General features: G+C 37.6%; 1 protein-coding gene across 1 annotated transcript; it reads left to right on the forward strand.

Annotated features, from left to right (window-relative positions):
* The first annotated feature begins 597 nt into the window (after nt 1–597).
* Nucleotides 598–16473, forward strand: LOC588645 (SPRY domain-containing protein 3). Its single transcript, XM_788319.4, has 9 exons — nt 598–669; nt 3187–3640; nt 4541–4671; nt 5860–6010; nt 7726–7917; nt 9384–9591; nt 11558–11672; nt 12998–13205; nt 15290–16473. The coding sequence occupies exons 2-9, from the start codon at nt 3266–3268 to the stop codon at nt 15425–15427; spliced, it is 1518 nt and encodes a 505-aa protein (XP_793412.2). The 5' UTR covers nt 598–669; nt 3187–3265; the 3' UTR covers nt 15428–16473.
* Nucleotides 16474–17979: the final 1506 nt, after the last annotated feature.

Below are 17979 nucleotides of genomic sequence, written 5' to 3' on the forward strand. Positions count from 1 at the left end.
GGCCTACGTGATATAATTCAAGATATTTATAGACTGGTAGTGGTAAAATTGCAGTTCAAAGGTTTTGGGTGCAAAATATCCATTCAATATTGTTTATTGCCTTCAGAGGTTTAGATGGCAATACATTTGCAAAAAAGCAGAAATATATGCACAAATGTTTAATGTTAAAGTGCATTCGCGATATCTAAAAGGATCTATCCAGGCCGGATTGATATGATAATGTACCAAATATATAAATTAGTAGGCAGTTTCCCGGCAAAATTTGGATCATCACGTATTATAATCAAAACATATTCTTTCACACTCAAAAAATGAAATGGAATTATAGCTTGTACCATGGTACAAGCTAATTCCATTTCATTTTTTGAGAGGGGGCGTTTCCCAAACTAGTCTATGAAGTTCCCATGGTCATAGCTGAGATATTAAACGTGGTGAAAGGCCTCAAAAAATGTTTGTGATACATTTTGTTTGGTCTAAATATATTTAGCAGCAAAACAATTACCACATAGCAAATACACATTCACTATAGTGGTTCAATGTGTTCTGCGCAAGACAAATATTATTACCATTTAAATATTGGTCGCTAGCTTCCTTATTGGTCACTGGTTTATAATTGGTCGCTAGCTTCCGAAATCATGAGAAATAGGATAATCAAAACATGGAAATTGGGTAAGATGTTTAACGGATTTGTGATCTGTCAATAAATGTGATTTAAATGTATTCGAGAACGACTATTTTTACATGTTCTAACTGGAAACAATTGTCTGTTTTTTAAGTAGCAATGTTTCATTTTTGTCGTGTAAACTATGATGTTTAGGTTTATGTCTACGAGTTATTTCATGCGATCATTCATAACGGTCCCACTTGTAGAAAACCCTGTATTGTGATGAGGCATAGATTGCAGTAGCCCGACAAATCGAAAGCTTCAGTCTCTGCAATCTCTATGCCTATGGGAAGGATTTTAGCACACAAAACCGAGTGCGCGATCAGACACCATAATTTTAGCCGATTCATAGTCATCAGTAAGGCCAAGGGCGGTGGTCCGAGAATGAGGATCGTCCACATAAAGTTGATAAACGAGGGTTTCCTCGTAAACGCAGATTAATAGCGTCTGAAACAGTGAAAATTGAAACGAATATTGCCATGGCAATTCGTGATTTTTTTCTGGGATTCTTTTTTTGTTTAAATAATAATAATATTTGCTTCATGATTTAAACAATAAATGATAATAGATCTAGACCTAGTCTAATAGGAAGTAAAGAGTCCCAAAATTAGAATTTTGTCTAATTTGTAGTCGGAAACCCCCTCCTATGTGTGTACCTATGCTGAGTGTGCGTCAGTTATGTGTGAAGTGCGCGTGCGTCACCTATTTAAAGCATGACATGTCAGTGTGTTATGTAATATTACGTGTTGGCATTGCCATTCAAGTTGCGCTTAAGTTAAGTAGGCCCTCTCTCACTTAAATTTGAAGCCACTCAACGGATCGGCCAATGGGAGCGCGTTTTCTAAATGTACAACACTCAATGTGAAAGTTCTATGTGCACCGTTATCTTTTATGGATTGTTCATCTTTCCGAGGATTTATCGCTCATAATCCGTGAAAGTTTCTGTACAAAGTCAATGTAAAATGCATCAAGAAAACCATTGCGGAATACTTTCTTCGCTTCACCAAAGCGCAGATCTGAAATATGATGATCCTTATTTTTGAGGAAGCATCTCTCCGCGTTTACGAAAACGATCCTCATGTACAGTATGTGGACGATCCTTATTCTCGGACCAGCGCCCCTGCTGATCATTCATACCCAATTAGGAAGGCAGATTCCCGGGCGTAAGTGTCTACGTCTATGATTTGTGCGCTCGTCGTCAAATTATGATAATTGCTAGATCTAAACAAAGTAGAAGATTTAGAAATGAAAACATTCTTTCGATTGAATATATATAAAACGAATAAACCTGTAATAATAATAATACATGAGATTTATATAGCGCCTTTTTCCATTTTAATTAAATGCTCAAGGCGCTTCAAAATATTAGGGAACACATTACATCATGACAAAGAATTGTGTACATTTACATAAGAAAGAAAATGCAAAAATGAAAGAATGAATGAATGTCTGTCTTCAAAACGCAAAATTAAACAAATAGGATTTACGGTACATGGAAAACAGTCTATATACTCCAATTGTGATAATAGGCAGGAAAAAACGTGCCATGCATTGAAGCTGTGATCATAGGCATGTACATGTAGGGCAGGTGCAGGTAGAGAGAGAGAGAGATAGAGAGAGAGAGAGAGAAAGAGAGAGAGAGAGAGATATACCTGGAGATTTGAGTGCTGCCTTTGCACGAACAAGAACAAAGGGAAAGAGGACAATAGGATCTCGTTCAAGTTGATTGTACAGTAGACTGAAATCATTACTCATTAGGAAATCAAGTTAAATTTAAGTAAAGGTAAAATCTAGGATTCGAATACATGATTCATTAGCCTATGTATTTGGGATAGGTGAAAGTACTCTGAATCACAAGAAAAGTAGTTTTTGAGGAGCCGAAAAAATTCAAATACTAAAACATGCATCCAATTGCATAGCTGGGATTATTTTGTCATTTTGAGTTGTTGTAGACCATGTCCGTTGATGTGAAGTTTGTTTTAATGGTGAAAGGCTGCCCAGGAGTCAGGGATAACTTGATGACTCGATGACATCTAACAACTACTCTATTGTCCAAGACGTTTTTTCAACATTTTTGTTAGCCTCTTTGGGAGACGATATGTTTTGCTTACATTTTCTGTAATATCTAGAACTAATTGAGACTAATTTTTTACTCTTTGTTCAAGATGTGTTTTTATTTCTTGTTAAAGTCTTAGATTGATAACGATCTCTGCATTGATCTTGATTTCATCCCCCTCAAATCCACTTCAAATCTGATTATGTATTATATTTTAGGCATCCCCTGATACATTTCCTGGAGTCGGAAAGAAAAGACTTACGGGTTATAAGAATTTGACATTCCTGTTATTCTTTCAGGCAACTTCGAGAGGTGCAGCAGGGAAGCCAATTTTATTCTTTCATACTTTGTATCCTACATACATGTATGTGCCATTCTATTGTACCTTCTATTGTATGTTTGAAATGCCAAATAAATAATAATAAATAATAATAAAAATACAATCTCCCTCTTTTATTATCTGCAGGAATTTCACTTCTTTCTTCCTACTGATATCTCTGTGCTGATTGAGAGCTTTACATCGGTCTTGACTTGGCCTTTGATCTATGGATCCGAGGATGGATCCCCGGCGGCGACGGAGACGGCTTGCAGACAACGGTGAAGACCTCTTTGCTCAGCTCCTTGGGCGCCGAAACATGTACGTCCCTCCACCCATTGCTGCTAACCACATACAGCCTGGACCTGTGAATGTAGGCAATCCATTCCGGGCCCCAAACATACCCCCAGGGATCCCTCCTCCAGGGCTGCGCTTCGGTCTTCAGGAAGAAGATAAAGAGATTGAATTCTTAAAGGGCCAGTGCTGCACGCTGCTTAATCTGTACGGGAAAGAGAGAAGTTTCAGGCATACAGGAGGAAGAAATAAACTGACTGCAGCATGTATAGCCTTGGTCGATTTAACAGAAGAAGAAAACTTCTTTGAGGTATGTAGATAAATCCCTAGATCTCCAAACCAAATGTAGTGTCAGAAAATGTTCCTTCTAAAGTTAAACTTGAGTTCTGGAAAAAAATTAAATGAATTCTCACAGAATTAAACGGAGCTTACACTGAATGTTCAAGATTACAAATAAATTTCATGTGCCAAACAATTTTGGAAGAAAATGTATACTGGCTGAGTAATGAGCATAAAAAGATAAGGAAATCAAGGTAAGCTAGCCCCGACACCATTTGTGTTGTCCCATATACATCTTTCTGTGTAAGTGCTTGTTACTTTACCAAGACTGGGCCAAATTTATTATGATTTTGATGACTCTAGAACCTTGCAGTGCACACCAATACTTACATGCTACATGATCAACTTTTTCTGATCCATTCCACACCTTTTCTTTCACAATGCAATGGGATGACCAGAACTCGTCTTTATCTTTAATTAGACATGGTTTGATAGATCAACCAGCTAGATGACGGTAGATCAGCTTTGTGCAAGATATATCAAGTTGTTTTAATTAATACTTGACTTTTAAAGACCGTCGGTACTAGTTTGGCTAGGAGGGATTAGACCACACAGCGAGGTCACTGACAGGTGGCTATCTCATCAACTCAGCTCTCAAATAACATAAGAAATAGAGGATCATGGGGGACCAACAGGCATAGATTGAGGAAGTTTTCTGTATAGAGGGAGCAATTAGCTACAAGTTGGACAGTGGGGCCTTAAATACAAATAATACAGTACATGTTTGTAGGTGATATCGTAATACTATGCATGAACCTGAAGTCTAACACTTTAACACTTTATGAAGATCATTGTAGGAGTATTTGGTCATGGAGTTCCTCCTCTCATGCTTATCTAATTGTGTGCATTATCAATGTGAACATGCTTCTAGGTGGAGATCAAGGGACAAGGTGTGGGTAGTGAGGAGATACGTGTTGGCCTGGCAATGCAGACACACCCTACAGATATGCATCTTGGTTCAACTAAAACTTCCATTGGATATAGCGTGTATGATGGTAAAGGGTACGTCTCTGCTGATATTCAATTAATGATAATAAATAATGATATCAATTTATATAGCGCATTGCTGTCGTCCCGGCTTTTATTTCGTGTCAGGACATTGCTTCAATTAATGGCTGCTGGGACAACAGCACCACAGCGCCTAGAAACAATGTATTATGCGCGTTATAAATGTGATCTATTATTATTATTATTATTTATATACTCTGCCCCGCTGTAATAAAAGCAAAACTTCTAACAGTGCTACCTTACAAACACAATACAAATATAAAAAAACATTAACAATTTCCTGAGAACTAGTGTGTCCTCAACAAAAGGGTCGATGAAAATATGTTATTATATTATATCTATTTTATTGTGATTATTAAGACACTTTAAAATAATTTATGAAAATAATGTTCATATATTCATTCTTGGGAACCTACAAAAACAAGCTATGCTTTCCTGTTTCATTTCATAATTTTGAACTTTGTAAAATATGTTCTTTATTGTGTAAACAATTGATATATATGAAATGGAATAAATTTGGAATCAATCAACAACAAAAAAGATCAAAGCTTTGAAGACAGTAATAGATGGGGCTTTTCAATTCTACTAGATCCACTCGCACTCGCATCAGGATCGGTCTCAAACTTGCACGCCTGTAGGATTTAAACAGAGCTGCCCCTAGATAAAAAACAGATTTAATTAAAGTCGTGTCAACTTTTTTCGTTGAGAAAATAAACTTCATTATAAGAAGTCTTTTCTACCGGGCCTCTGTTACAAAGTTGACATGACGTCTTGTAATTAAGGCTGGTTTGTGTCTTGCTCAGCTCAAATCAAGTTATTTGCTTTTCTGGGTCCCATCTTTAATGTAGCCTAAAGAGTTGCAATTGATTCAAATCAGTTGCCACTCCTGCAATCAACAGCAAGTTTGCAGTCTCCTTTCTCTTCATATTATGTATATAGTTACGATTGATCATTGATATCAATCGCAAATAAGATGCGATTAATATCAAATTTTTAATAAAGACGGGGGCCCTGGCACAACTAATGAAGAATATCGATTTAGCACGTTACTCTTTTTGCATTGTTATGCAATATATAGACAATAAATATATAATTCATCATCTTTCTTTCTTTTACTCTTTTTGTATTTTTATGCTATATAGACAATAAATATATAATAAATAATTTTTATTTTTCATTTAGCTACTTTGGCAAACCAGACATGCTAGTCTGCCCTCCAGCCCAGAACTTTGACAAAGTTGGAATCGCTCTTCACTTTGAAAAGGCTGAATGTTTGGATGAGGATGCAGGCACAGTCACCTGCCCACTCTCCGTTGTGGTCAACGGAAAAAGGGTAATTGACCGAATGACCCATTCTGAATTCTCTGAATTTCTTGTCCACTGTGGTTGACTAACAGAACAAATAGTGGACTGCCAAACTCAACAATCATCACATACCGAACAGTCTTAAAAAACATACTGTTCGCTTGAGCTCTTTTAGGAATTCTTGTTGTGTGACTGTGATTTTCTCATAGTGATATTAAAGTTTTTTATTGTTTTTTACCAGAGCACTTTCAGAGCTTTCAAGAGCTAAATCATTTAAAAATGAACACATTTTTCTTTATTATTTTGGTCAAAAAAGTGTGAGGTAGGCATTATTTTTATTTGCAGAACAGTCAAGATGATATTCACTACCCTTTTTACCTCTTATCAAAGATCACCTTTACTTTATTTCAGCTAAATGATAGTAAAAAAAACCCCTCTCACTCAGATACCAAATAATGAACAAAAAAATTGTTCATTTTGAAAAGATATACTGTTCAAAGTGAATGGAAAGAACGTACAGAAAGCTGAAATCAGAAAGCATCAATTTAAAAATTTAAAAAAAAATCAAAAAATAACAGGCTCTGATATGCTGTAGAGATCATAATCAGTCTAAGACTTTAACAAGAAATGAAAATACCTCTGGAACAAAAAGTGCAAAATTTTGATTTTGTCTCAAGTGGCCGAAAACCTCCTCCCTTTTTCCCCAACACTAATGCTTGTTTTCTCTATAGGGGCTTTTTTAAGGAGTTTATGTAGAAAATGTGATATTTCTGTCATTTCTGAAGAAGTACCTGATACAGTGAAACCTGTATATAAAGACCGCTCAAGGGAAGCACTAGAATTAATTGGTCCTTATATGAAGAGGGTCTTTATGTACAGGTTCCTTTAGAACAGGTTTCAATGAGAAATTGTATGGTCTTTATAGACAGGTGTTCGCTGAAGCAGGTTTTACAAATATTTAAAAAAATATTTTTTAATGGGTACTCAGGGATAACATAAAAGCCAACTGGCTATTTACAATCATGTACAGGAATGTGAAATGACAAAACATCCACTACAACTCAAATATAATGTTTTGGAAATGGAGGCTTAACTTGTCATGCTTAGCCGCAATTACATATTTATATAATATTAACTGGCCTTGAGGGAGATAAAACATATATTTCCCAAACTAGACTCATAGTGCCCGAGTCAAAGACGAGGGCTATATGGGTCTTGTGATGTATGTGGTATCTCCCGAAAGTTAAGCCAGTCAATATTTTTATCGTTATCCAAATCAGACATCTAGAGCAAGTACATAGATCAACCATGACAAATCTTAAAGAACTGAAAAAACTTTGTCAAACCAGCACTGTGCATCCAGTGCTTGACAAAATTTATGATACACTGCAACCAGTGTGCCTTTGGTGTGATTATTGTGTCACAATAGAGTGCATGCAAAGTGCGCAGGTTGTTGTACTCATAATAGATGCGCAATGAAATTTACAAAATACGGCACGGTCAATACGGTCTTATATTTACTGCTTTTTTAACATATAAAGTCCTTAGGCTTTTTCATGAGAGAGTAATATGGTCTTATATATACTGATTATCTCTTTTAGGATTACAACAACTGTAATATGATTTTGTAAAACCACTGCTCAGATTTAAAAAAAAAAAAAAAAAAAAAAAAAAAAAAATCAGATTTAGACTAAATTTTGATCAAAGATATAAGACCATGAATATTTTATTTCTCTTCTTTAGATCCTTCAACATGAGATAACCCTTGACCCCCAGAAGCCTTTCTACCCAGCATTCAGTCTCGGGGGCAGAGAGCAGCATGTTAAGTACCTGGGCCTGAGCCGATGGGCCTACCAGGAAGAGGACATGCTGATAGATGATGTCATGGAGGAACAGATGTGGAGGAGGGTCAACCATGCTACCACCAATGGACAGGTAAAGGTCAAAGGTCAAAGGTCAATCTTGTTATTAAACACCAAGTTTAAGTAGAGATGTGGGGAGAAGATGAAGATTTACAGTGCAAGAAGCCTTGATTAGATGCGTTGATAAACCACAGCTACCAACTATTAAGAAAAGTTTGTAATTATTACTTATTTCATACCCTCTGCACGAAATTCCAAATGCAGCTTCAATTATTACAAATGTGAGTGCACGTATGCATGCATGCATTGAATACACACATAGTACATGGTGCAATAGCGAACTCATATGAGGGCAGTTGGCTATTCCCACTATACCCATGTCAGTACATGTATGTACACACAGCCTTGCATGTACCGGTGTGTTGGCTCAGCCAGTAGAGCGTCCGCCTCACAACCGGGAGGTCGTAGGTTCAAACCCCGACCGCGTCATACCAAAAATGTTAAAAGACGGGAGTTGCTGCTACCTTGTTTGGCGTTCAACAATAAGGGATAGAGCAACGTCGATCTGGCGCTGCTCAGTGGCTGCCGGGCTCACGATCAATTGGGCAAAAAGAATTTCCATTTTCGGTTTAACTTAATAAAATTTGAGTTCGACTTTGAAAGATTATTATTATTATTATTATGTGAAGATTGCCTCGTAGGCTGGCTATCCAGAATGCTTGAGTTCAGTGGTTCAAATGTAGGAGCTCATTGAATATCATACACAGAATACGTTGCGCAACAGCGCACTTTTTTATAAATGTAATGCTTCCTGGGAGAAATTTCAATTATTAAATATATTTGTGGCTTCCACACAGTAAATAAGATCAATTGATCGATCTGTATCAATAAGGTCGATTGATCGACCTGTATTGAAAAACACAAGTCAGACTTGTTTTTCAATACAGGTCGATCAATCGACCTTATTGATACAGATCGATCAATCGATCTTATTTACTGGGTGGAAGCCACAAATATATTTAATAATTTCTCCCAGGAAGCATTACATTTATAAAAAAGTTACTGTCCTATGGCGGACTAATGAATATTAATGAGTCAGAATTAATCAGGAGAGCTTAGGTATTTGTTTCTAGTTCATCGTGACTGTGCCATGGACCAGTGATGGCCTGGTGGTAGAGTCGCTGCCCGGCAAGCAGTAGATGGCAGGTTCAAATCCCGCTGGTTCCAAGATTTTTTCTGACTTGTGTTTTTCAACAGCGCACTTGTTAGGTCATGGTCGGATATTCTTACAACATGCATTTGCAAAGTCAGTATGTACACAACAGCCATATGAATACTAGAAGTGCTGTGTGGGGTAGAACCAAACACTAGGTGTTAAGAAAGTTAAATAAGAATTATCAGAATTTATGCTCTGATCACAGATATTGCTTATTATACAGTTTGAAAGACTGCATGTTGGTAGGAAAATGGAAGAATTATTGTCACCAGCATGAGACAAACAGGCACAATCTCAATATTTTGTTCTTGTATCGACAACAGATTGTGACGTACACTGGCAAGGGGGAGGATTTCTCAGAGTTTGGCGTGGCACAGGGGCGTAAACGACTCGGCCCAGCAAACCACTATTTTGAGTTGGAGATTATTGACCCAGGAAGGAGTTGCTATGTGGCCCTTGGAGTGACCCGGAAGGACTACCCAGCTAATATGCATCCTGGCTGGGATAGGGGGTCCATTGCTTATCATGCAGGTGAATTTGAGTTTATACGTAACCTGCAACGCAATTTCATTTCTTACCATAATACTTCATTTGACGGCCCATCACACAAAGATGACGCAAGGCTCGTTGTTCGCCCATCTTTTGTCAAGATTTGGGAGAAGCTAGCTACCTGACACCGAATGCATATAGTGTGTTGCTAGCACGCTGTGCATAAACATACAGACCATATACAGAGCGCACATGTTAATAAATACCATGAATGTACAGCGTGTTGCTAGACTGCGGAAAGGTCCAGGCATGCACCGCGTGCTCAACGCACAGCCAGCTTGCGAACGGCAGCGGTCAGGTGACTGTGCCTATTAAAAGCAGCGGCTCGTCATATCAATGAGAGTCGACGAGTGTACAACTGAGCTCTTCAAGATGCCACCCAAGAGAATTAACCCAACGTCCCTGAACCCCATTACGCTATTTACATGCTAGGTATACGCTAGGAACACGAAAGAAGAACGTTTGGTACACAAGAGACCAGTTCAGCACTCGTTCAGCATGCTCATATTCTTGACATGCATTTTAAGCGCGCAAGGTATGCCCTATGTGTGCACTAGGCTTTTGCTAGACCGTGCGTCCCCCTGTGCCTCCCCTATGTGTGACCGCCCCATGAGATAAAAATATAACCCAGAATAACTTTTAACTGAGGTTTTGTTAGAGCATCACTATGCACTATGAACATGACGGACTAAGAAAGCGGACAAAATATACAGTTCCTCAGGCAGACAAAGGAACGTCCCTTCACTGCTATTATGTAAAAAGGTGAATATGCATGTGACACCTGTTCTACACATTTTTACATAATAGCAGTGAAGGGATGTTCCTTTGTCTACTTGAGGAACTGTATATTTTGTCCGCTTTCCTTGTCAGTCATGTTTATAGTGATGTCTGCTCTTCCTCAAAAAATTATAATAATTATAATAATAATATTTTTGTTTTGCAATGGAAGCCTCATTAGCATCAATGCTGTGTACACAAGCAATTGTCAGCTATCCATTTACACCTGGGTGGAGAATGGGAAATGCAGAGTAATGTTATAACTTTGGGGAATTTTTTTAATAAGAAAATGGGGAATTTAAAGACTCCAGGGTATAGGTTTAGTCTAGCCTATATAAGCCAGTTCGTAAATAGCTTAGGAACGCATGACCCCCAAATATCCACAGATCTTTTACACGATGGAAACGTCCCACTTGTGTATTTTAGAATAATCACTGCCGAAGTGATGGAGGTGCTTCATGAATACCTTTTGTTTGCCTCTTGAGAAGAATACTTCCACCTGTGTATCAAATAAATGTACTGTCAGTGCATAAGAGAGTACTGATTACATAACTTTCATGAGCACGATACCCGCATTTGTCTCGCTGGTTTTACTATTTGGGAACGTATGACCTTTATCTGCCCATGCGTAAATCCTAATTACGAACTCGCTTATTAATGCTCACGCAAGGCCAGGGCCAGGTCACAATCACATACAATTGCAGTCTCTGAGAGAAAGGAGTTATCAAACAATGATTTTTATATGACTGATGTTTATATTCACCAGAAACATAAAGGTGATATCCAATATATTTACTTGCCACAAGCTAATTACAGTTACATTTAACTCGCATTTGTACTGGTTCTTGCCCTTTGACTTGAAAAGCTCCCAAGCAACATCTTCCCAGCTCCTTCTAAGTTCCAAAACTGGTCTGACATAAAAACTACCTCAGCTCCAAAATTTTTACACAATTCCAATACCCCTGGCCAAATTGGGGGCTAGTCTCCCAATTCAGACCTCCCTTTTAAATTTTCGAACATCCAATTTCTGTAACAATATTATATTTCTAAAGAACGTTAGTTCCATGCGGGGTTCCTTTGATTGAGAATCCGATAAAGGGACCACTATCCCACGGCACTTTCACGTCATGTTTTTTTGAAAATGATCTTTTTCTTGCTTTTGATTTGGTAGATGATGGAAAGATCTTCACAGGTCACGGAGTAGGGAACCCTTTTGGACCTAAGTGCCACAAGGGAGACATCATGGGATGTGGTATTATGTTTCCTAGAGACTATCAAACGGACAGGTAAGGTCACCCCTCTCACCATCTCTCTCTCTCTCTGCCTCTCTGCCTCTCTCTGTCCCCCTCTCCGTCTCTCTGTCTCTCTCTGTCTTTATGTTTCCTAGAGACTATCAAACAGACAGGTAAGGTCACCCCTCTCACCATCTCTCTCTCTCTCTCTGCCTCTCTGCCTCTCTCTGTCCCCCTCTCCGTCTCTCTGCCTCTCCCTGTCATTATATTTCCTAGAGACTATTAAACAGACAGGTAAGGTTATCACTCTCATCATCTCTCTCTCTCTCTCTCTGCCTCTCTCTCTGTCTCTCTCTGTCTCTCTGTCCCCCTCTCCGTCTCTCTGCCTCTCCCTATCATTATGTTTCCTAGAGACTATCAAACAGACAGGTAAGGTCACCCCTCTCATCATCTCTCTCTCTCTTTCTGCCTCTCTGCCTCTCTCTGTCCTCCTCTCTGTATCTCTTCCAACTCTCTCTGTCTCTCTGCCTCTCTCTATCCCCTCTCCACCTCTCTATCAACTCTCTATCAACTCTCTCGATCACACATTATCTCTCTTTCTCTCTCTCTCTCTCTCTATCTCTCATTCTCTTATTTTCTCTTATCTGTAATTTTTTTTTGGTTTAATATAATTCTTTGTCATTATATTTTGTTTGTTATATCACTTAGAGACTTGTTGGAAAGCGCTTTATAGGCACCGTTTTGATATTATTATTACTATCAAAATCTGTCCCACCCCCTCTCTCTGCCCCTCTCTCTGCCCCTCTCTCTGCCCCTCTCTCAAGAAAAACAGGGTGGTCAGGTTTTGGGTCGCTGACACCCAACAAACTTTTGACAAGCAAAAGATATAACCATTATCAACATTGTCATTAGCATTACATCATCCTCATCATCCTCCCTCTATTCCTCCTCATCCTCAGTATAATCCTCTCTCCTATCTTTCTCTCCTTTCATGTCAGTGATGATGGTAGCGATACTGAAGAGGAGATCATTGATGACTCGAGACCTCATCCTCAGTATAATCCTCTCACCTTCTCTCCTTTCATGTCAGTGATGATGGTAGCGATACTGAAGAGGAGATCATTGATGACTCGAGACCCCATCCTCAGTATAATCCTCTCACCTTCTCTCCTTTCATGTCAGTGATGATGGTAGCGATACTGAAGAGGAGATCATTGATGACTCGAGACCTCATCCTCAGTATAATCCTCTCACCTTCTCTCCTTTCATGTCAGTGATGATGGTAGCGATACTGAAGAGGAGATCATTGATGACTGGACACCTCATCCTCAGTATAATCCTCTCACCTTCTCTCCTATCTTTCTCTCCTTTCATGTCAGTGATGATGGTAGCGATACTGAAGAGGAGATCATTGACGAATGGACACCTGGGAAGCCCAACCCTAACAGACTAGGGGAACCAGCTCAGCAAGATAACAATGATATCCGTCTCTACGACTTCTCAGATGACGATGATCTCTGGCTTGATGATGAGCTGATCAACGCTATGGGCGTCGGCGAGAGGAAGCAGGAAAGAACAAAAGTACAAGTAAGCAGACCTTAACTTTCAATATATTTAGTGCAAGGCCACTTTTCTGTAGGGCACATTCCTATATTACAGAACAAATAGGAAGAATTGAAAAGGGCACAACAAATATCCAAGGCCAGTAAGAGGGGCATTGAGGCCACTCAAAGGGGCATCCACGGCCATGGCCTTGCTGGCCTTGGATTAATTCAAGCCCTGAGTAAGTTTTATCAATAACAAAGGCAGATATACCATTTAAATCAGTTGATGTGATGTTTATTTATTTATATATTTATTTATTTATTTATTTATTTATTTATTTATTTATTTATTTATGCATGCATGTTCACAATTTCAATATTCATTGGAGTTAACATCACATGAAAAAGAATACAATATAACAAATCATTTTCAATTTTACAATCCATTTGAATTGACTTCACATGAAAAAGAATATAACAATGTTTTATCAAAGACAAGTTGCAACTCTTATACAGTTTAAAGAATGAACACACAATGGTGATGAAACATAAGCAAATAGAGCTTGAATCATTACAACACCTTTCAAATATATAATATATGACAAATAAAATTCCTGAAGGGTTGTGGACTATTTACACTATTTACAAAGAACAAGATTTTTAAAATATTTGTTATTAAATATGTATAATCGTAGAGGTGTTGTGGTCCAGTGGATAAGACTCGGGACTGTGAACACAACACTAACGTCCTATGGCAAGACGCTAATCTACATTTGCCACACTACACCCAGGTGAGGTAAATGGGTACCTGGTAGGATTATTTAACAATGTTAAATGTGAACTGCACGGCCCTACGTGTTATTATTGTCTGTGATATGGTGTAATAATGAAGCCCTAACAAAATTGCGCTTTCAAATGATCAAGAAGTGCCTCAAAAAAGTAAAAATCTTTGAGTGACCGGTTTTACCATACTCGTTTTCCCCAATAGACTGTAGTGTAATGAAATCTGTTTGGCAAACGGGTTTCAAAATTTGTAATTCCAATCATAAATATCTGATAATCAGACAGGCGACCGGCTTGTAAAAGTCATGGGGTTCTTGACTGACCTAATGGTTTATAATTATCATTGCAGCATGAGCTAAATCCAGGATTTTGTTAGTTACTGTATCCCTTTAAAGGAGACAAACTGATTAGATCTTGGGGTCAGTAGGTGAAGAGTCATAGGAACCGTTTGAGAATTTTGACTTAAAGGCTGTCTGTACTAGTTCAGCCAGAAGGCATTAGACCACCCAGCAAGCCAGGGAGGTCACTGTGACAGGTGGCTATCTCATTAACTCAGCTCTCAATTAACATAAGAAAAAGAGGATCATGGGGGACCAACAGGCACGGATTGGGGAAGTTTTCTATATAGCGGGAGCAAGTATCTACAAGTAAGACAGTGTGGCTTTAAACTAGATGCTAGTATGTATCACGATAGCAGGACAAAACGATCAGATTTCAGGGTTATTGGGTTAAAGGTTAGGGGTCAGGAAGCGTATGTTCTAGACTAATTAATCATTGGCTTGCTTTTGCTATTTCATGGCTTCATGTATTAGATAAATAGTAGTTATTGTCATGAAGTATGATGCATCCTGAAATGAAAGAACCCGAATGTAGGCGTGAGCATGCTTATCATCTTGTCTTCTTGCAAGTCTTTACTGCCATTCAAAGACAAACAGACTTTAGAGATGAATTTATCTTGTTTCTTTTAATACGTCTTCTTTACACGCGATGGAACAATGATACGCAGAAGAGAGATTGTCTCTTCACCTCTTCACCTACTGACCCCAAGATCTAGTTTGTCTCCTTTAATGCTGTTACATACTATCTCCAAGTTAAGAATTCATACCTCAGACATCATTTCAAATATTGCGATGAGGCTAAAACCTGTATTTTAATGGAAATTGGTCACTGTGACCTTTGACTTTTAACCTCTGACCCATTTATCCCAAAATCTAATTACATGTAAATGTTCTTCCTTCAGTGCAAAGACAAAGACAATGAATTCATCTTGGTTTTTTTCTTTCTAGGTCTTCTTTACACTTCCTAACAATTTCCTAACAATTTTGTTTTCCTTTGTACATGTAGGTCTTCTTTACACGGAATGGAACAACGATTGGTAGACGAGAGAACGTGACCATCCCAGCTGGAGGCTTCTACCCGACCGTAGGCCTCCTCAGCCCGGAGGAGAAGGTCAGGGTTGACCTTCAACCTCTCAGTGGATGAATATTCATCAAGTTCATTCTCATCAATATTCATGAGGTTCATTCTCATCAATATTCATGAGGTTCATTCTCATCAATATTCATTTCACAAGGAAGTTGGATGCTCCGCCGTAGGAAACATTGAGTCGAAGAATCTTGCTGATAAACATCCTTCTGGCTTTAAAATTTGTAGGTATAACTGAGCGCAGTAGAGTATATTTATATAGTAGCTGCACTATACAAATTCAACTTATTAATGTTTACGTGAATATCTATAAAAATGTCCATTCCGTGAGCAAAAATTATGATAATAATACATGTTTTATGCAAAAGATTACAATTAGAACTGATGAATAGTCATGAGGTGCTTTTCTCTTTTGAGGATTCTCAAAGAAATACCTCTGTCCTAATAAGAACAATCACATAATGCACATGATTAATGGGCTTATGAATACCCAGTAGTATTATGAATATTCATAAGGAAAGTAGTTGGTCATGGCTAAGACTCATGAATACCCATGAGGTGTTAAGTATCGGTTCGCTTCAAATAATCTATTTGTAGTAGACCATACATAACATTTGAATGCATTCGTAAAACGCTGTATTGAAATATAATATAATAGATGGATAATTTTTCATTGGTAAATGAATATTCATTCATTAGTAGATGAATATTCATGATGGTCACGGCATTGAATGAACACTCAAGGATATAATATCATGTTTCTTCCATTGCTGTAGCTTTATACAAAGTAGCCTAGTATTCTATATTATGTGTTTTACGATGCAGCGCTATTGCTATTGCAAAACAGTGTAAATATGTGGCAATCAACCGCGCAAGACAAAGAGGAGATAAGCTTAGTGCGATCCAATATCTTCTCAACCTTATCTAGTTATGAATTCTTGTAATGCTGTCTCACCATCGTTACATTAATTCAATCTAGCATTGTATTTTAAATTGTTTGAATTCATTGCCATCATAGGATTTTCTTCCTAGTCCTTATTTTAGTTCATATGTTTATTTCGATTTTGTCTTGCCTTTTAAAGAAAAAAAAACAAGAAAAGGAATATATATTTGAGAGCCATGTGGCCATTTATCTGAAATTTTGTGTTTTATGTTGCATATTTCAAATGGAATTGCGATTTCCTAGCAATCTGTTGTATGAAATTCTAGCTTTTGGATATTATCTTTGCTATAAATTAAGATATTTTTTATCACAACATTTTTTTGTGTGTGACTAGCTCTGCTCCCATGAAACTCCTTTTATCAATTAACATGTAGAGCAGAATTTTCAATTTTTTTTTTATCAATTCCTGTTTTTCCTTTCCTTATCATTTGTTTTGTCTGCTGTCTTTAGCGAGGAGGTATACTTTTTCTTAATTTTGCAAGCATTAGAACTGGATTTCGAGTTACAGCACACATCAAATACTTTTCTGTTCACAGGAGCCCATTATTGATTTGGTCTTGTTTAAAGCTGAAGACCAGTTATGGTCATGCGATTGCATTGTGAAAGAAAAGTTACCAGCACTGTACACAGAAAGATGTATACGGGACTACGCACACGTGCCTGACACGTGCGTTTATCTCTCACACACCAATAGATAAACTAATTTACCATATATATATATATATATCAATTAGTAGGCAGTTTCCTGGCAAAATTGTTATCATCATGTATTAGTCAAAACATATTCTGTCACATGATTGGTAATAAGAGCTTCCATTTCATTTTTTGAAATTGGGGCGTTTCCAATACTGGTCTTTTACCTTTAAGTGTGATTTTCATACATTTATGTTTTTTTTTCTTCCCAGAGCTCATTATTTTGTGGAGCTTTTGAGAGCTAAATCTCTCACCATTCTCAAGTATTTTTTTTTGCTGTCCTGAATACTGATAAGATTACATTTACAAAGATACATTGGGTGGTATTCTCATAAGTTAAGTCAGATACATTCAAAATTTGACCATTTTGAAAGAAATAGGAGCTCATGTAACAATGGACATCAGATATATTTCCAGTAATGTCATGAATATTCATAATAAAGGAATGTGGTGATTTAGTATTTAGTCATTATGCAGCTGATGAATATTCATATTATATGTAAATAACAAAACTTGATAGATTTGAAGAGCTTCATGATCCAAATGGTGAAACCTCTGGTTGAACTATTACAATTTTTTGTTTAGGTAGAGAACATTTACTTCATCTGTTTTTTTTTCTTCTTTTCTTTTCTTGTCTATTTCCTGTGAACATTGGAGGGGGGGGGGGGGTTATAAGAAAGAACATGTAATTGAGGGAGGGAGGGGCAGTGAGAAAGGAGTACCGGTGAGAAAGGAGTACCGGTATGTTTGTGTTCCTTTGATTCTCGTAAATAAAAGGATTGGTTTAGAAGATTTACCCACAATGCTTTCCAGTAATTCCTTCTTTTTTGATCATGATAGAGGGAGCTCTATAAATCATCCAAATTTTAAAAAGGTGTACAGCATTGATAATATCTTGTAGATGTATGAGGGTATAATGCATTGAATTACATTGAATCAAATTGAATTGAATTGAATTACCGCAGTTACAGCA

Source organism: Strongylocentrotus purpuratus, unplaced genomic scaffold (assembly GCF_000002235.5).
Source record: "Strongylocentrotus purpuratus isolate Spur 01 unplaced genomic scaffold, Spur_5.0 spur5_scaffold_20, whole genome shotgun sequence".
In the NCBI taxonomy this organism is placed as follows: domain Eukaryota; kingdom Metazoa; phylum Echinodermata; class Echinoidea; order Camarodonta; family Strongylocentrotidae; genus Strongylocentrotus; species Strongylocentrotus purpuratus.